At 42.9% G+C, this 20,938-nt stretch overlaps 1 protein-coding gene across 2 annotated transcripts in view; it reads right to left on the reverse strand.

Moving 5' to 3' along the window:
• Window positions 1-1,412: 1,412 nt before the first annotated feature.
• The window catches only part of LOC119441784 (calcitonin gene-related peptide type 1 receptor-like), a 183,431-nt gene continuing 163,905 nt past the window's right edge, over window positions 1,413-20,938 (reverse strand). Inside the window, exons 4-19 of one of the 2 annotated variants that reach the window (XM_037706399.2) lie at window positions 18,981-19,116; window positions 17,566-17,676; window positions 16,440-16,525; window positions 14,421-14,583; window positions 13,315-13,434; window positions 12,483-12,589; window positions 11,214-11,305; window positions 10,445-10,571; window positions 10,187-10,340; window positions 9,687-9,753; window positions 8,940-9,006; window positions 6,950-7,035; window positions 6,103-6,235; window positions 5,684-5,725; window positions 4,476-4,565; window positions 1,413-2,047 (exon numbers count right to left, since the gene is read on the reverse strand). In XM_037706399.2, coding sequence (XP_037562327.1) covers window positions 1,976-2,047; window positions 4,476-4,565; window positions 5,684-5,725; window positions 6,103-6,235; window positions 6,950-7,035; window positions 8,940-9,006; window positions 9,687-9,753; window positions 10,187-10,340; window positions 10,445-10,571; window positions 11,214-11,305; window positions 12,483-12,589; window positions 13,315-13,434; window positions 14,421-14,583; window positions 16,440-16,525; window positions 17,566-17,676; window positions 18,981-19,116 — 1,653 coding nt within the window. In that variant the 3' untranslated portion in view covers window positions 1,413-1,975. Of the gene's footprint in view, window positions 2,048-2,699; window positions 3,396-4,475; window positions 4,566-5,683; window positions 5,726-6,102; window positions 6,236-6,949; window positions 7,036-8,939; window positions 9,007-9,686; window positions 9,754-10,186; window positions 10,341-10,444; window positions 10,572-11,213; window positions 11,306-12,482; window positions 12,590-13,314; window positions 13,435-14,420; window positions 14,584-16,439; window positions 16,526-17,565; window positions 17,677-18,980; window positions 19,117-20,938 lie in introns of those variants that run through there. The other variant, XM_049661612.1, reaches the window with a different exon arrangement.

Raw genomic sequence — 20,938 nt, forward strand, 5'->3', positions numbered from 1 at the left:
CGCTGTTCGCCATACGAACAACTCCTTTGACGCTGTTCGCCATACAGTGCGCGTTGGATTCTGGGAATGGCACGGCCGTGCGTGTCCCGTTTCGGGGTATAGGGTTGAGTGCCGATGTCCGCCGAAGTTGCCGCCGCTTTCCCCAGCCCATGCTACGCATGTTCTGCTAACCGCATTTATTTCCTTTAGATATCGTCATCCATACCTGGAGGTATCGTTGCGGTTGTACATTCCCCTGTAACTCTGCGATATCCATACGATTAGCTGCGCGCTGAAACTTGCTAGTCACACCTAAGACGAACGCAGCGTGATCGAACGAGGTGTTTACATAAAGCATAGAGTTTCATGCAATAATTATTAGAGGAAACTATGGGCCCCAGTGTCTACGCGAGCTGCAATCAGAGTGGTTCAGTTGGCGCGGGAATGATGGTTAGTACATACTTCTATCTTTCGACTTTAAACTGCTTCGCGTCTTTGAAAACTCGTCATTTTCAACAAATTACTGCGTTATAAATAATTAAACACACACTAATACAATTGTCCGACCACAGCATTGGAACACAGGGCCTCTAGCACAGGAGCCTTATAATGAAACCATCACGCCACGGATGCATGCATCGACAAGCAGCATGAACACTTTTAGAAATTTCTTGCGGGCAATCCGGAGCGATGAAACGCTCGGCGCGTTTGGATTTGGCCACCTCGACAGGTGGAACCATTGCAAATACAATAGCGATTATGCGTGTTCGCACAGTCTTATCGGCTTCCGCATTTAGATAAATAAGATTGCCTTGAAAGTTAGACAGATCAAGATCGATAAACGTAATAAGAAAGCCACATGCACAAAGGTCAAACAAATCAACGTACTAACCATCATTCCCATCGTGACTGAACGGTCGTAGTGCGAGAATTCTATCTAGTAATTATTGTAGGAAATACTATGACAGAAATGACTGCTTGACGTCACGTGCTAGCATGCTTTTTCGTCAACATTTGACCGCTTCATTTTTAATGACGCCAACGTGTTGCTCCCTCCAATGTTCTTATCTGGTCTACTCCAAGCTGTCAGTGAATATTCGATCGCGAGTGTGTTCATACAACTGATCTTTACTATGTATGAAGATTAGTGGTTAATAATGACGGTCACTTTCTTTCTTGTTATTTTACACCTTACACCTTTGTTGATCAATTGCACCCCTTTCCCCTCATATAGTTGTAGAGCAGCAAATCGGTCAACGCCTTGACTAACAATCCTGCCTTTCCGTCTTCGCTTACCTCTCTCTCCCTCTCTCTGTGTGTGTGCGTCGGGAGCCATGAAATTCTACCAATCGAAAGAAATTGTGTGAATAAGCTTGTTTGACGAAGTTAATAACTGCATAATAAATAATCCCGTAAGTCTATCAAGTACTTACTCACCTTTGCGAATTTATTTTGAAGCTCGTAAACGAGGTCACTCCCTTCTCCAGGTGATTTCCGTATTTTCACATCAAAATAAAAAAGCAACTTGACCAGTGCTTTTCGTCTCTCAAAAGTTCACTTGACAAGGATTCCTTCGTATATTTCAGTCACAGTTGGCACTCACAAGCGTTTTTTCTCGTGTTAACGGCAGAATCGTTTGGTGGACACATTCCTCTCAAGATAACAACAAAAATGACGATAGGTGTAAGCAATCGACAACATTGACAAAACAAAAAGATGAAATATTTGTGATCTGATGTCCGATGCGTTGCCACCATTCTACGGTGGACAGTGACGGTCGGTCCGTTGATATGCACATCGGAACATTCATGCGAAGAGTGGAATTTCTTGAAAGCACACTTGGGGATGAGTGTCTGGCCGCGTAACGGATAACTTGACATCGTCCGTGCGCATGCGTGTTTGCTCGGCGCAATAGTCCTCAAAGATATTTGACGTTCAAATGGCGAAGAAATTAATCATCCAGTCTTTTTACACACAAACTCCCGCTTGCCTCCTTTCACAGCATGGTCTGCTGATGGTTGGGCGACACAGACGGACTTCTGCCGTCAGATGAACGTCTTGGAAGAAACTGTAAAGGAAATGACTAAGCTGTAAGTGCGCCTTTCGTGACGTTTTGTGACAACATATTTAAAATTTTAACCGAACCTATTTGTTGAAGTGTGTGCAGGTACTATACGGGAGTTAAGGCTCTCCGGAAAAGTTTAGCGCACCGTACAAAGATTGTAATTAGGTGATAAATTCTGCTATTTCTTATACTGTATCAGGTTTCAACAGCGAATATTTGAGAGAGCAAAATATGTTTGCCCGTTCGCGGTGATCTGGATGTATTGTTTTTTTTTTCGGGCATACGACGTGGATCACATGGTGATTAATATAACGGAAGTGTGCATGAAGAAACTTTAAGGCTGTCACGATATGGTTACGACCAGTTTGTATAACAGTGCGCTCAGCAGAGGGCATAATATGGTAGAGCCATCAACACTGTGTATAGTATAAATATGTACAACACTTTAGCAACTTCAATCGTTCGTTTAACTGTAGAAAAGCGTTTTTAAATAGCGTGCTAAATGTCGCAGATTGGGAACACATGCAGGACAAGAGGACAATTTTCATATCGTGCCATCTCAAGCAGTTAAGCAGCATGCAGGCCGTGTAACTATGACTATGTGCATCAAAACCGAAGTGAGTGTTTTGCACGATGCGAAATAAATATCACTGTGAAATTTCATGCTTTATTGTGCTCTTTTAAAAGAACAAATATTACAGAGATGCTACGGGAAACAGACAACAGTGAAGCAATAAAAGTCTCTGGCGGTGGCGCACAAAATTCGTATTTCTACAGCTATGAACAGCAACACTTCGTTCATAGAGAAGTTATACAGGCATATCAACTGCTAAATACACACATGGCATTTCTCGAGGAATCGATTTGCGCAAAACAACAAAAGTAGCATCATTTACACAATGTACACAAAAATACCAGTGAACATCAATCAACGTTGTGTATACGTTTGGCACGCGTAATGACACGAGATTCTGCCATCACATGAATCGTACGTGTTCAGTACGAAAAAAAAAAGATATTGTACAAATGGAGAATTTAGCCGACCTCATTTACGTAGCCTAAGCGTTAACGCTTCTTCCGTAAACAATTTACGACAAACACATGCTCAAGCAGTTACGAAAATACACTGCGAGTGATAAAAGCAACACCAGTAACTAGCAAATATCGTCACATATTCTCTACCAACAACCAAGTGCTGAGAACACATGACGTAGCTCTGAATATGACGTATGCTTTGAACAACTGAAACACATAGCAAGGCACATACGCTTCAAGAAGTACACCTCACTTGAGTAGGGAGGGGCTTGAGCTTGGGATAGGGAAATGTGGGAGGAAAACAGTGATAACGGCGCTGCAAAAGGAAAGGTGCTTATCAACATCGTGTTCTGAATTAGCATGCAGGTGCTGCCGTTGTCCAGTGCGACATGCTTGAACATGACGCAAAGCATGCCCAGGAAAAGCAGACAGCTCTGGCCTGCTTTTATGTATGCAAACATCACATCTGTGTATATCGCGAGCAGCTCCGCTACCAAACCTGGATGTCTCGATGACGAGCTGGCGCCAGAGCAGGCATAAGAGCTGGCGTTAGAGCTGGCAATGGCGGTGTCAGAATAAATACCAAACACAGCAAAAGACGAGCACTTTCCGGGACAGCAACATAAAACTTGAGTGCGCTCTTAAGGTGCGAGTCGTCGATGAAATATGGTGCCAATCTAGCTTTTGGCCACAACATTGGTGCTCAAAAACTCAACCAGAGTGTAAAAAACCCAGGAGTACACGAACATAACGAAAGAAATCTAGTTAGTGCGATAAGGAGTATTTTATAAGCACTTAATGAGTGGGAAGAGGATCAATGGGTCTAAGTGGAATTCTAGACACATCTAGTGCACATGATCTCATAGAATGAACGCAGCAGCTTGCATTCATACAGGATGAAAACATACAAGGTGAAATTAAGATTATTCGCGGACTTACAAACTATTGCTGGCGCTGGAGAGAGAAAAATATTGCGCGCAACAATATACCCTGTGTGCCGAATCTCCTGCGTATCACTGGGCTCAACGCTAAGACAGGGCAACAAGAAACCATCGATTGCAATAGCTTAATTCAGTATATGTACAGAGCTCAAGACGCTTATTACACACAGTTCTAAGCGAGGCGGGGCAACAAAATACAAACACGGGGATTCTGCTATTCTAGCTGGGAAGCCACGTGTCATGGTACAGCGTACAATGTGCGTGTAAGTATGCATGCAGGGGACGCGACCGCGTTTCAAAATTGCCATGCTCACTGTCTCACTACAAAGATAGTCGCTATGGGGAAGCATGTGAGACGCAAGAGTATCAACGCTAGCACGCAGAACACGCAGCAGGGTTGCTTAAATTACGGTCACACATTTATACTTTTGCGGGGGCTTCCTAAAGCGACTTACGCTGATGCTGGTATTTGCGTAAGACATCCGTCGGCCGTCGTTTCTGAAACATGGTGTTTGCGAAAGCGTTTTCCGAAGGACACCTAGAACCTGTCAGAGGAAAAAGAGAACGTCAGCTGATTTACAAAAAAACAAACAAAAAAAGCATGCGCGAAATATGAAGAAACTGAATAAAATATGCCATTCGCCTCTTGAGGGAAGACCATTCAAACTGGGTCTCTGAGCCCCAAGAGGCAACAAAGGAGGTTACGGCAGAGGCTCCAACTGCGCAATATAACCTCAATATGAGGTTAAATTTCAGCCGAATTCTTAAATATGTCATGCATCCTATACTCATTCATTTACGTTGTGGTCTATTGAGCTAGATCTGTCTGACCACCTTCAAGCACTATGTGGCGGCACATGTATACGTGGACTCTGTTCCGCACAAAGAGGTAATCATACTTATATTATTAGACAGAATATTCTTCAGACAAAGTTATAGAACTTGATATCCGAAATTTCAAAGAAATGCTTACGCATTATGGGAATAATGATTATGGGATGCATTCATGTATCAGTGAGCTTTGCGGCGCAGTTGGCTATGGTATAAATTCTTGGTACTCGGATGCATATATATATATATATATATATATATATATATATATATATATGTGTGTGTGTGTGTGTGTGTGTGTGTGTGTGTGTGTGTGTGTGTGTGCATTATTCTGTGAAGAAAGCGCCTATGTTTCAGTTGATCAGTAGCTCTGTTTTTGTTTTCGGCACTGCCAAATGGATGTGCATTGCTGGTGCCAGACGTGCAGGAGATGTACAACACTTTGTTTATTGCCATTGCTATATAGCTTGTTTCATTTTAATGTTGCCTACATTTACGTGCTTGTGTGCTTGCGCATGTGAATGATGTTCTTTTTTCTTTTAATTTTAATGAAAGACTACAGCAGTATGCGAAACTTCAGCATTTGCATCGACCCAGCTCAGTTGCAAGTTGCGCAGCACTCTATTGTAATGACCACCTAATACAGGAATGGAACAAGCCAAGAAGGCCAACTACCCTTGCGTGGCACAGATATTTATTTAGACTATTCGCGGCAAAACGCGGCGTTCCATAAAAGTTCGATCGAATTATCACCCCTGTGCCGTATTATTGTGCATGGTTAGTTGAACAAAAGCTACTCGAATCATTTGCCAAACATGATTTCTGTGCTCACCTCTCCATTGAAGAAGCAAAACAGGAGAGCAACACAAAGACCCTGCAAAAAAATAAGGAAGAAATCACGTGTTCATACCCCAACATAAATTTGGTGCTGGAAGCAGTGCAATTTGCACAGACTAATTACGTCCTGTGATGTGCATTTCAAGCGTTAGAAAAGCGTTCGTTCTATAATCCCTGTAACGTAAAGCTGTATAAATGCTCGGTCGTTACATCACAAAACATTTACACTGCCCTGTCAACTTATGCAACCACCACAGCCACACAATTTATGTAAATACCAACGCATAATTAGGTAAAATATCAAACGTAAACCAACCCTACAGACCTGATAAAACACCCAATACTGCACTGTTTTGACGCGCCTTACGCGTGCAAAATTTGTTGCGCTCCAAAGCAATGCACTGGATTACTCACCTGTAACGAAGTGACCAGTGCTGATATTATCTCATATGCAAGGAAGATGGATCCCTTGTCGGGCCTGAACGGAGTCACCACGTAGTGCAAGCCCAGGAGGGGAAGCAATATCACGGTGGCCCGCACGGCTTTCCTGAAATGTAACACGAAGTTCGAATTAAGTACGCATGTTATCAAGAAGGAGAACGTAAGCTTTATTATCAAATCGATAAGATTTGAGTCCGGCGTATTTTTAGTGGGTCTGGTATCAAATAACCGGCTATTGTCTTTCGACTAGGTGAAAGTAGTTCGCAGCGTAGCTATTCTGTCAACCAAATCCACTGCGCTCTGAATGGCTGCTGTCGATTATGTTCCCTAGCGTTATGTTGAATGCAATGCCTGTCTTCAGGGCAATGCTTCCATTTATGGGCTCGTGTCAAATGAAACGGCAACTGTATTATCGAAATGAGCTTGTCTCTGTTTGCCACAGCTACAGGATACACCAATGTTTGGGAGGTGTATAGGTTATTTCTGGCGAGAAATGAAATAAGTAAATAAATAAATATATAGCCAAGCAAGAATACTTTATAGTTCTATTATTGTGGTAGCATGCGCTAATGTTTTAACATGTCTGCCTGGTTCTTTTGTGGTGAGTGAAGGAACATTAATTTTTTACATAGATTCAATTACACTTAATCGATCTCGCCTCACCGACATATTAGATGACTATATATACGTTATACGCTCTTCTCTGAATTCGATATCGTGAAACTGTATTTTCATCGTAATCGACACGCCCATTAAGGCAGCATGGGCCATGCTTGAAGCCTATGTAACCAGTATATGGCGAGGAAGAGTTCAAGCTTACCTTGTGCTCTCGTTGTCAGGGGAATTGACAGCCCGAAGCTTTGTGACAAGAACCCTTACGATGTTGACAAGAAATGCGAAGCTGAGCTGCAGAAATAAACAAGGGCATAAAAACCGAGTGTGAGCATGCCGGCCAACAGAGCAATTGTTGAAAAATGAAGTGTACATTGTTGATTTCTTTGTTTCTTTAGTTTAAATTTTTATACCGGGTGTTCAAAATTAAGCCTTACGGAATTTTTAAAAATCGCCTGTGGCAGGCGGCATAATTCTTATCATTGAGCTCGGTTATTCGAAGAGGCGGACATTGTACCACGAGAAATCGAAGCACATAATAAACTAGTTAGAAATTTACTAATTAACTTCTTAGTTAATTACTTCATGACACATATTGCAATTTACGAATTGTAGCCGGTGAGCTTGCAAGCCACATCCACTTTAAATGAATTTCCAGGATGACACCAGCTTCGAGATACTATTTCCTAAAGTGTGGGACGAAATACATGGACGTTCCAGTTACTTTTGTGCTTCAATGTATAAAATAGCATTTTGGTAAAATGTAAGTGGAACAACAGTGCAGTTTTACGGCGAGTTTGATGGCTCATATCTTCTAACTGGTGCCATTCTGGAAATTCATTCCAATAGGATACGCCTGACAAGCTCACCGGCTACAATTCGTAAAGTGCAATATGTGTCGTTAAGTAATTAGCTAATAAGTTGATAGTGAACTTGTGTTAATTAGTTGAATGTGTGCTTCGATTTCTCGTGAGTATCCGCCTCTTTGAATAACCCAACTCAACAGGTAAGAATTCTGCTACCTGCCACAGGCGATTTTTTTAAATTTCGTAAAGCTTAATTTTGAACGCAGCATACTTGAGATGAAATATGCTGCGTTCTATCTAATTTAAAAAAATATTTATTTAGTGTCATCTTAGACAATGAAAGTCTTGGATGGCAAGTCTAAATGCCGAGAGTAATTTACCTGATTTAGGCCCTGTCACCCGTGCATTGCTCATCAGTTAATAGCATACATTAGAAGCATAATATGCGTTAAATATGTACATCACTATACATTTTCGGAGCGATAACAAGACAGTGTAATTCTAACATAAAAACTTATGCAGGAAATATGGGCGCCGTAAAAAAAGCAATAAATGAATATGATTTAACTATAAATAAACATATTCGGTCATACCTACTATACATATGTGAAATAACAGAATTTCTCGGCATAATAATCTCAACAAAAAATGCAATAAGTTACGTGTTTATACTTGTTTAAACCCATTCAATGATCTGAATTTGTGCGCATTGTTAATCGTGTTTGTATGTGCGTTTACGAAGGTTGGAATTAGGCATGTTGGTTGCTTTGTACCATAGCTCGTCCTGCAAAAAAGATCTTTAGAATGATTATGCCTGAAACTGAAAGTACTTGCGATGAAAAATTAAAAAAAATATTTCTTAGTGTCACCTGGCATGTACTTAGCGAGCTACAGGTTTCGAAAGGCCGTGTTAAAGAAATTCAGTGAAGTCTGTTCGCGGCGTCCGAGGATTTCTATGCAGCAAACTGCTTGTTTTTGTAGACAAATCAGTTGATACAGATTTCATTTACTTGAAGTCTCACATATGAGTAGGCTGTAACTAGGATGCGATTGAATTAACGCGTGACAGAAACGGCGTTTCAACCATAGGAAACAACATATCTAATTCTGAACAACATACGCATAGACGTACAAATAAAACAAGTGTTCCAACAGAGATCCAAAGCTCGTCGCTTAACACTTCTCAGTAAATCGACTTTATTACGTGACATTGAATCGATCACTAGTCTTTTCTTTTCGAAGCTAAATTTTATTCTGGTCCTAGACAGCAGTAATATGATACGAACAACTAGAGCAATATGGTTTACGGAACGTCTTTTGTTTCTTACTCTGAATTTCACAAGTAATTAAAAAAATTAACTAAGCACTGATGTTGAGAAGAAGAATATTTACCAGTATCGAGAAGCACACAGGAACGCTCAGGATATAAGTGTACCAGACATCATGTTCGACCCAGCACCTACGAAGATCAAATACACGAACAAATTGTTTAAAGCTTAGAATCGTAAAGGCAGCATTTCCATGAATAATAGAAAGGTGTCGTCTAAATCACTGCTCTTGCAGCCTTTTGGAAAGGCAACAAGTCCGCATTTATAAAACGTAGCTTACAAGTATTCAGAAAAATGGCGATCATTTGATTAATGTACTTGATATACATCGTAAGTTCTCTCCACAGATCATGGCATCTAATACAGTGTGCGCGATTTATGATAGGCATATTGAAACAGATTTAAATTTAGTCTTTCAGTGGTAAGCTTGTGCCCACAATAATATATTTTAGTACGAGCTGCTGTACTTTTAGGCTAGCACGAAAATAGTGTCCGTTAACAAAAGGTTACGTCACACTGGCAGTTCCAGAATAAAATATATCTACGTGGCTTCACTTTTAAGCCTGAAATGCATGCCCAATCCTGGCATCGACGAGCATTCAACAATAGATAGATCCATTTAATTTCCGTAATCTTAGTCACGCGGTTACCGTTCAGGAGCGAGCTCTATGTTTCTGTTGTACAGCAATTCCTAATAATTGTGCATCGAGAAACAATCGATCAAGAGATAACTAGCTCCCAAATCTATAATATACGGTCACGATAAGTATATGAGACAAACCGACAAGGGAAGGGGAAGGTTAGCACTCACATTCTTGATGCCTCAGGATCTAAGCCACGCATTACAGCGTAACCTATTGTTGGAAGCAAGGGAAAACCTGGAAAGTGTAGGCAAGCCGTATCTCATTACATGAATTACCAGTAGCTTCTGCGACACTGAAATAACTTTTCCAAACACAAGAACAGGAATTAAAAGGTATTAGTGTGGTAACACCGACTAATGTCGGAAGATAGTACCGCAGACTGCTCAAGGTATACCGAAGAGTAAAATTTCAGTCCTGTGGTTAACAGAGGTCTTAGTTTTTGCAGAAACATAAAATACGTGTTCTTTCCGCAGGGACAGTGTGCAACATGGGGCAAGCTTCTATATTGGGACAGATTGTTTTCTGAGGCATATATCTTATTATGAAGTAAATTTTGTCAATCACTTCCCAGTACAGCTCAAAGAAAATTGTTCATATCTAGGTGGTTAGGGCTGCAGGTTTGCGCACGAAACATTTAAATGAAACGCATGCTTGGCGTAATACTAACCCCATCCGATGAGCAGGAACCACTTGAGAATCTTGTCCTCGGCGATGAACGCCATCACAAGTAGCGTATGCAAATAAAGACCCTCGCAGAACATCCAGAGGTAATTGCACAAGAGGAAGTACTGCGTCACCACGTGCAGAGCCTGGCACCAGCTCTGATATAAAAGAAAGAGACAAAAAACTTCAACCTGATGCTCTTCCTCGCAATTTTCTCCACTTGGTTTTGCTATAGATGCATGTTGCATTAGTCTTAGCTCACCGGACTCTCTTCTATTACATGTGGCTGCGCGATGACGTGGATGTACCATAGTATCCAACATAGATTATTGATGATGAACGAAGTGAACAAATTCTTGTGGATAGTGATCCTCCTACAGCGAAGTGACCTGCAAGTTGGAGATGACGTTTGAATATCGAAAACTGGCGGCATTATTTATAGAAGTGCTTGATGAAGGATAAAGAACACAGACCAGAGCATATTTATTACAAACGTACATAAACGTTGTACGATCAGTGTTTTTCTTCATCTTTCGTCATGCTACTTTCCGACCCGACGCGATTTCTTTATATTTCCGTATATTTACAGAAAAGCAATATTTTCACGGAATGAAGCATAACTAAATGTTATTCAGCTTGCACGTGCAGTTACGAATGCAATAAGTGCACTCAAAACCGGTTCGCCCTTATATGCAAGCCCATCATGGCGAAAATGCAGATTCTGTCTCAAACTAGCTATCTAGAAACTACCTCTATCACCTCGGGAGTAGTTTCCAGCGTTTCTGTTTATGGTTAATATCCTAATTATTTAGCATTTTTGGGAAGATGTAACGTTATGTTGTTCACTAGTCTTATAATTGTAGCGACACAAGCGTCGAATTATGTATTTTCATGCAGTGCCTACTGAATACGCATAAGTTATTTGAAGCAGCAAGAGCCCTCTTACAGAAAATCAGGTTAGCTATTCCGAAGTTAAGAATGCATACTGGACGTGCTGGCTTGAATATTAAAATGATATAGTCAAAACTCACCTAAAGTAACAAAAAATGAAGAGTGACAAGAGTAGAGCGACCAGAGAAATGGAGTATCCTGTGACGTACAGGGAGTTCACCAAGTTTCGGAACTGCAAAAAGGAAAAGGGGGGGGGGCCAACAGAGTAGCCCGTTATGGAGTCGACCCTACAACTAGCGCTGCTTCTATCAAAAAACGGCACACATTGCGTTGATAAAAAGAAAAAAAATATATGCTTTTGCTGCGTGTTTTTTTCTTTAAACGATGTTGATAACTCAGACTGCACCATGCCAAGCCCATGCATGCAATCATAAAATTCTACCGGCACTACAGCTTAACGTTTAAAGTATTGCCATGCACAAAGGGTCAATTCCGAGATATATTATTACAGAAGATGCGGCCTGTCGCGATCATAGTGACTTGCACCATCGCGTACAAGGTCGTGTCCACTTTCACATTTTTTTTTGTTTCGTCCAGCACACCGCCCGGTGTCAGGCCCGTGATATTGAACGGCCAGAAGTTGCATTCAAGACCTGTATAGGTCTTTCCAACACTTCGCCTTCTTGTTTTGTGTATTCCTCGCTCCTGTATGAACCAGTTTTATTTCTCCTCTTATTGTGGCACCGGGACAGGTACAATAATGGCTAGTAAGGTCTAAATGCTTAGTTATTTTCTATATAACTATATGGTACGTGGTACTGACGTTCCTCCATATTTCGCGTATAGCTACTTCTTTATCTGTTATTTTCGCAGAGAGTACTCCACGGCCAATGAAGGGGATGCTCACTAATATCCGCCACTGAGCTCTTCGATAGGGCAAAGCACATAGTAAATTTACGTATTGATTTACCCGTGCGATTTGACTGAGCGTGAGTAGCGCCATCTATCATTTGCTGCTGCAGAAACATAGAGACGAGTCAGCACATCTTTATGGCATGTCAAGAAATTCACTCAACCAAAATGCGTTTACCTAACGTCCAGCTTTCTGACGCGGTGGAGTTCAAAGCTGATGGGAGCGTTAACTGGTCAGCGATCCAGATAAGCAATGGCTAGGTGAGCATTTGAAGCCACCACGACTCAAATGGGACATAATTAGAAATGAATAAATCACTCACAGGTAAAAACTTAGAGGAATTTGTATTAGTTTTAAGAATATTATGAATATTTCTATTTGATACGAACTGCATATATACAAGGGACACCGAGATAAATAGGCGGATTGATAAACAATGCACCAAGAGTCGTTAGGAAACGTTTCACGCTTTAGAGAAAAGTTTTCAAACACTAACCTGAAGGTCGTGAGTGTCGACGCAGGCGGTGTAGTTGGACCAGATATGGCCAGTTACGGGGTGTCGGAACCACGTGCCGTTTGACGTGCATAATTTGTGTGCTTGTCCTGCGCGAGCCAAAAAAGGAAAAGGAACAGGAGCAGCAGCTTCAAGGTTTTAGCTCAAACCAACTTAACCTGCTTTCTGTAAGCTGCCGATTATGCTCAATTAAACTACACAAAAGCTACAAAATCACTTAGACATATGAGTTATTTAGTACACGAAAAGAGCAGTCACCGTATTCACATAGCTTTTCGTGCATAAGTACTCTTTTCCATTGGACAGCTGTATTCGCTAATCATGTGCCCGGAATCAGGATTAGTTTGAACGTTCTGTCACGAACTAGCATAAAAGCTGTTTGTGTATACGGGCCCATGTCAGTTGCTTTACGATTATTTACTCTATCGAAGGGCACACCAACATTTCCCAAAAGCAGCGCTATACCTCACATTGACAAGCGAATTTCTCATAGTTTCGCTTTGTAAATCTCACTGTTTCGCTTTGCACTAAGACTTTGACATCACTTAAAGTGTGTTTGCCATTGGCTAGCCGCCTTCGTTAACAATACGTGCAGCTTCAGAATTAGCTGGAATTTGTTCTTAAGAACAATTCTAGCGTAAGGCCTTTTGTGAATGTGGGCCCTGGGTGCTATGCATGTCAAACTACATACACTCGATCTTGCCTCCCCATGTTCTTCCTTTGTTTCTTTTCTTCTCTTTAATTTTGTGAAAGTACGAACACACTACCCCGTAGCAACTCCGTGTCGAAAGCTGTTCTAATAACATCCACTCACTAGACGACAGAAAGCCGGCCACAAATTGTGGGCATGGCGCGAACACCGTCTGTCCAGGTGGTGTGTCGTCCCAGCAGTTCCAGCCATCCCAAGTTCGTGGACACAGGGACTCGTTCGCCCCTAGCCAGAAAGAAAGAAGTGCTTAAAGTCATGCAGTTTTCCTCATAATGCCGTCACTCATTGAAATTACACACACATGGTTTCAGCTTGCACGCGTGCATGCTTATTCGTGTTCGAAGAAAGGACAGGCGGCGCAGCGCGAATAAAGTAGTTAAATCTTGAAATATATTACGCAAATAATCTAGAATGTCGAGCTCTCTTTGTCGCTGAAACTAGGGGCAACATTACAGTTTTAACCATACGATTCCAACAGATATGAAACCAGAAAGCCCAGGAAATATAATTTTTATGGGAATTATAGAATCAAGAACATATCACTTCCTTCCGGTGGGATTTCGTCCCACAAACTACGCATCGCACCTGCGTTTCTTCACCAATTCAGCTGTGGCAATGGCTGTCCTGCAGCCCATTTTCTTGAGTATTTGTTTGGGTGAAAGGAACTTAGCCCTGGGAGTGGTAACCCTTTTCGCTATTTTAGCCCTCCTTCATATTACTTTAACATTTTATTAAATAGCAGTTTTACCTTATGCTTTCCTTGACTTCATTGTCTGATCAATTCGTTTGGTTGGTAGCTTAAATCGGGCGCCTGAGCTGGTTGATAAACTAGTTCAATTAGTTACAGATTTTATTGAGTTGGTAAATCACGGCAAACTTATGAATAGTTCTACTCTCAAAACTTATTCCAGGTGAACTTGCGTTGAGAACTAATGGGCCTCAATTCGCGAATTCAAATGTGCGCTATAGAGTGATTAGTTAAAAGTGTATTTAGGCCTGCTGTATTTTCGCTAACCAGAAAATTATGCGCTTCGCTTTCACTTGAAAATAACATTCACCTATTCTTGTTATTTAGCTCGAGGGTGAGAATCGTGCTATAACCACACGTTTGTTTTTTAACAATAAATGGTATAATAATAAAAGCTGAACACTTTTTATCTTGCTGCACTGCTATTGAACGGTAAACGTGAGAAGCGGTCTTGAGTACATACCGAGCTCAGGAAACGGCTTCAGGAGTACGTGCTCAAGGCAGTGCTTGAAGTGGTCGATCTTCTCCTGCCACATCCAGTTCTCCCCTCTCGGAGAGCTCTGCTCCCAAGGAACGTACTCCCCTATCTCCTCGGCAATGTCAATCAAAAGCTTCAATTCGGGGTCCTGGTAAGAGATTATAAGCACAATGCGGCAAGGTTGGCAACCAGTACAGCCCACCCCTTGAAAACGTAAGTGTGTTACTGAAAGCGACACAGATCATAACTAGATTGAGACGAACACAACGCAAGCAAAACATACATAGCCAACGAATCTCATATTTAATATAGGATTAAAGTTATTAGAGAATTTTGATTGGCTTAAAAGAGAGATAAAGAAGTCACAGTTTCGCTCGCGAGGCGAAGCATCGAGTGCGATAGCAAATTAGTAGAAAACCATGCGATGTAAGGCGAGTAGTTTTATCGGGCGTATAAACTTCTAAACATTCGCTTACTAACTAAATTGACGAGCGTGGTGTCTAGGGCGCACTAGCAAACATGAACACATCTCACGCAATGACCGGGCACACTCGCTGTCAAAATGCTGGAGTGAGGAATCGCGGCAGCAGCAGCGAACGAATTGACCTTCGTGCTGCCTCTAGCGTCAACGTGAACTAGGCGGCGAGAACACAGCACGCACGAAACTATCAGCCCTCTGTCCCCATCGCAAATCGCTTTCGAAATAGGGCACGGGTAGCTGCGACAGACGCAGTCACAGCCGGAGTTGAACCCCCCGTGCCTTGCGCGCGAGTGGAGACGGCGCGCTTCCTTCCCGCTTTCTTCCCTTGCGCGCGCCAGATTGAGTCATCATGGTCGGCTCACCGTCGCACGCTTTCACTTGCACATACAGCCCACGACGCGGGGAGACGACGTTATTGCCCTTGGACTTTATACAGAACATCACGGCGACGCCGACGACAAAGGTGACAACGATGGCGATGACGACGGCGGAAATTCGCCTAGAGTTTCTATATAATTGTCATTAAAATAAAAACTTTTCTGACCATACGCCTAGCGTACTACTACAGATGATAAGACTGACATATGCAGAAACACATACATATAGTATATATAAGCATGTGTACAATGTATTAAGGTACAGAAGCATGCGGTAACGAGTAACTAGTATATCTGGATCAGGCTAGTGTCTCTGAGGAAGCGATAACAGCACCTTCATTGTGCGCAGAGCACTACAAAAAGTGCTCCAATGTCCAAGTACATGGTGCATTTCTAAGCAACCTTGACGTAAACTTAAAGATTTCAGCGCATTCCTCGAGGCTGCATAGTTTCAGTATCTATCTATCTATCTATCTATCTATCTATCTATCTATCTATCTATCTATCTATCTATCTATCTATCTATCTATCTATCTATCTATCTATCTATCTATCTGTACATCTCGAACTCTACACGCTATCGATTCAGCACTTAAAATCATTTCAGATCGTAACAATCTACTCTTCTGTGAAACCAACAACACACAGCAATTTACAATTTGAAATATGCGGCTAAATATTTCTGATACATCACTCTAACCTTCGCGTCTGAGTGTATTGCGTCAGTATCAAGATGCAAACTTTGAGTTTGAGGATCAGACACCACAGGAATTCACGAAGCTTTTCATTCGTACCTCCTGTTTGCTATCGGCCCATTGGCTTCGCTGTAGTAGTATGTGCAAGTTCCCGACTCGGTTTGCGCCTGCTCTTACAAACAGTTTTAGGGTAGGAATATGTTTGCTAACATGGACCGAGGTGTCAAAATCACCAGGCTGCTCGTGCGCCACAGTGATTCCAAGAAAGTTCTCTGGTATGTCGCCATTTGCGAAAACAGACGATAAGTGAGAACTACTAGTACGAACACAAAAGCTTTGTGAATTTGGGTTTTAGCATCGCGCAAGTAGTTTTCAAGCCTTTACGCTACTCGTAAAATGCAGCGAATAACACTACAGGCGCCGAAGCAAGGACATCAGAAAGAAAACTTACAAAGTATGGCGATGTTGTGCAGGCGTCGTAGTTGCCCATCTCATCTTGCCAGGAGCCCCTCATGAGGCAATGGTACGATGCCGTAGCTGCGTTGACAATGCAACAAACAAGAAAGAAAATAAAAAGAAGCACGTATTGCAGTTAAAAGAAAGTATTGAATGCGCCCTTGATGTGTTCTGCCATCATGTCAGTAATTACGTTGATTTAACTTACGAACTAGTTATCAGCATATGAATGTGATAACTTGGCTTGGCGCGCGAATACTTTATATTATGCAGTCGCACCCACAACCGCTATTGCGTGCGTTCGTCAGCTGTTCGAAAGCAAAATAGACGCTATGGTATAAAAAACCCACTTCATGACTTCATTAAATTTGTATTATTAGAATGAGCTTCAATTAGCCAATATCTTTACAAAAGCAGGCGTAAGAACAAGGACTAGTGCCTATATCAAGAAGTTTTGGTATACAGCACCGAATGGGCTTCTTAAGGCATTGCCACACTAGCGGCCCTCGTGGCAAAATGGGCCAGCATTGGCATGTATCAACGCTCGCGGGCGTATTTGCCGTCGCAGCAAGCATCTGATATATTCACGCTCAGCTGGAAACACTGCAGCTGGGATCAGTTGATGTGGAGAGAGGATGGTAGTTCCTACGGTAGTGCCGATGTGAACAAATCGGCCGCTCCTCATTGGTCTCGCCAATCGGCAGTGAGCGGCATGCCGAACAACTTTTTCCGAGACCCATTCACTCTCCGGCGGGGAAATGTTTCCCGCACGCCTATTTCTATCATCTACGGCATGCCGCACGCGTTTTTACTCTAGCGTGGCATGCCTTTATGGTTATATATTCACAACCTGGCAAGACGTATCCGGTACAAGGTTTGTTTTGTTTTCCCTGTTTTTCTTCTTGTAATACACATACCATAGCAACCTGACATACAGAACGAACAAGAGTGAACTGAGCAAGTTGGCATTGATTCACATCGAAACTTCAGTGTGGTAGCAGACAAAGAAGTGCATTAGAATGCCGGTACAACCATTTAGCAGGTGAAGTGGGCCGCTTTATGTCGCTCGTACAACCAGCTACGTTTAAGTGAAATCGCAGATAATAAGGAACTGCGCTTACCCGAGGTATTCACGTTGCCAGGCAGGAGAGTAGGACATGGCGCCCTAGCCGTTACTCCACGAGGTGTCGGTGGCCAGCACTGCCAGCCGTCGAACCTCCAATCACATCCAGCTGTATACAGGGCAAAGTAAAAAAAAACATTAGGTTTGCCGTCGTAATTTCGTACCCGGAATTTCAAGCGAAGCTGCGTTGTTGCAATGAAATTACAGTGAACAGTAAACTCTACAAGCTATCGATTCAGCACTTGAAATCATTTCAGATCGTAACATTCACTCTTCTGTGAAACCAACAACACACAGCAATTTAAAATTTGCAACGTTTTGCAAAGTACATCCTTTGGGGTCTACCGCCTTTCATGTTTTCATTGAAGATTTCAAAAGCACAGATCGCATGCGTACTTTTTAGCCCCGCATTTTTCTTTTCTCACCACTGGCCATGTGCGTCGTGTGCACGTTTCAGTAGTGCAAACGTTACAACTTAGACAAGTGTGGCATGAGTTCATTTAGTGTATGCACTTTTCTTAGCTTATATTACCGATATTTGTAAGATGGCAGTTCGTTTCAGACCTTTAGTAATATAGAGGTTCATGTTCATGTGTAACGTTTCAATAGTTTCATCACGTTAAACGGCGCAAGGAAATGCCAGTGATCCATACTTTGTGTTCGATTCTAACTCATACTGTTATTACTGCTTTAAATTTTACTTCTTAATATATCTCTTTATGTCTACACTACGTCTTGTTTCGTTCTTCTGATACGAATCCTGTCTGCTACTTGTCACGCTTCTCTTCTTTACATTGTTGCCTTAGCAATTTATGGCTGCCTGTGACGTCTGATATAGTCTAAATAAGTTATTAGATCCTCAATTAAATCCTGTTACTGTGGAAGCTGCTCGCTCTCCAAGTAATTTAGCCAAGTACTAATCAATTGAATAAAAAAGCAAAGCGAGATGTGTATTGTCAGAAATATTAAAATTAGTTACCCAGTTACATCGCGAGAACTTTGAAATGTTGACGAGAGGGAATCTGCCGGGAAACTTGGCTCTGGACATTTGCCCGCTCCTTGTCAAAAGTTTTGAAGCTGACGCGTGTGAGACCTTACTTCTCGGTTGAGCTATGTACAGGCGTACTTATCGCGCATCGCTTGCTTCAGAGCCCTATTGGAAGGCACAATGCTCTCCACTATATTGTACTCTGGAACGCCAAGCGCGCCACATTTTAAGAGTTATGCAACAAGGTCCGCCGACAAGGGCAGCAACTTGCACAGTGGCTCCGAAACTGCTATCAAAGACTGCGCTTGCATTTAACGCTCACGTATGACCTCATCAGGACTTCATCTGTGCAGCCTCATCAATAGAGCCTCATCAGTGCGGCCGTTCAGCTGACAAGACACCTAGTATAGCAAAGCCTCGCTCACCGGTATCGTTGTCTCCAGCGTCGAAGAACGCCCGCTGCTCACACTCGCGCAATGCCTTCAGCTGGGCGAACACTCGCTCGGTGCGAGAGCCGTGTACACTGAGGCAACACCAGGGCAGCAGACAGGCGGACAGTATCTGTGTTGGAACAGCGAAAAAAAAAATTCTCGTCGACAACGTCGAGGATAATTTCCAAAGTGAGCGTAAAGCTTACGCAGATTGCGGAAATCGGACACACCAGCAATACTTCTGAAGTATACTTCTGACGTAGGTAACAATGTTTGATGAAGACAGCACAAATTATTGTTATAATTATCGTTATTTATCGCAGATGTGGGTTTTAAGGCCTAACAGCGTCTTGACGACGGCGGTACAGGGATGACGGCGTGGCAACGATGACAGAGACGATGATGGAGCTCCGACGACGGCAGCATGACCGAGATAGCATGGTGACAACAGAATGATGACAGCGCGACCAAGATGGCATGAACAACGGCTTTACACCTGCGCTTTCTTCTCCGCTCACTTGTCCCGCAGATGCCAGATTCTCGTCCGACCTTTCGCTTTTAAAAACATGCGAATCCCACACCCTGTAAAAGTGGCTGCAAGCGAATATGCGGCGAGCAGTCGAGACTAAACGACTCATCCCAACAATTAAGAGAATCGTGCTGACGAACGCGGGAGAAGAGAGAGACAAAAGAAAGGGGCAAGGCAGGGAGGTCAACCAGAGGGGAAAGGTGCGATTTGCTATCCTACGCTGGGGAGAGAGGGAAGAGGGAGGTAAAGTGACAGGAAAGTAGAGATAGAGAAAGAAAGGGAGCACAGATACACAATCACAGTCGGCCACTGTCACCGCATACAATCACTGCACAGCCCAGTAGCACTTGTAGCACTGTAAACATCAGTTCAAGCTACAGTCGCTTGTCCATTTCTGTGGTCCTTACTAACTGAAACATAGCTCTCGTCGCCCTCCGCTGCGATGTCTTGTGGTGTACGTCGGCATTATAAAATGGTTTCTTCTGTTAAAGGTCTTTAGTGCAAGCGCGATATTGCGATTGCGAGCGATCGTCTCTGTAAATTGTAGCGAGGACAGTCACAGAGAAGGTGTTGGAGTCTCCTGGCTACCACAGTCATCACACGAGGCGTCGTCAGCAAATCCGATTCAGAATGAAAAAGACTTCGTAAAAGGTACTCCTAGCCATATTCGATGAAGCAGGATAGCTTCGCGTCGGCGGAGACCAGCTGGGATGCGAAGGCGAAGACACGAGTCTATTTGGTGCAGTCGGTTGAATTGAAAAGTTCGTGTGTTTCACACGGAGAACGTTATATCGCGGTGAGCATTCGAAGTTTTCTAGCGGCCTCTGTCTTTCATAACGGCATCTACTCTTCTTTGTCGCCTTGAAGAGCCGACCGAGCAACTTTATCGGCATGCTCGTTGCCTATGACTCCGGAGTGACTTGGAAGCCACTGAAATGTCACGCGGTGTCCTTGCTTAGCCAAGGTATGGATTAGCTCTCTAATCTCTAATACGAGTTGTTCGTACGGTCCGCGCCGCAGGGCTGATAGTAAAGACTGCAGTGCTGTCTTCGAGTCACTGAATATGGACCATCTTCGAGGTTATTGGCTGGCGTGACGAAGTGCAGCGCGAAGAGCCGCAAGTTCCGCAGCCGTCGATGTCGTTTGGTGACAGGTCTTGAAACTGATGGTGGTGGCTGTCGCTGGGAAAACCACGGCTCCACAGGAACACTGGAGAGTTGCTGATCCATCTGTATAAATATGTATGTGGTCGGCGTACCTCTCGTGCAAAAGGAGCAGCGTTAGCTGTTTATATAAGAGCAGGTGATGTCAGCTCACACTTTTTTCTCATTCATGGTACGGCGAGGTGCACTGCAGGTCGAGCCAAACACCATGGAGGAATCGATGGCTTAGTTGCGGGAGTGAAGCCTGATGGAAGGCGGGT

The sequence above is a fragment of the Dermacentor silvarum genome, chromosome 2, assembly GCF_013339745.2.
Source record: "Dermacentor silvarum isolate Dsil-2018 chromosome 2, BIME_Dsil_1.4, whole genome shotgun sequence".
NCBI classification, from domain to species: domain Eukaryota; kingdom Metazoa; phylum Arthropoda; class Arachnida; order Ixodida; family Ixodidae; genus Dermacentor; species Dermacentor silvarum.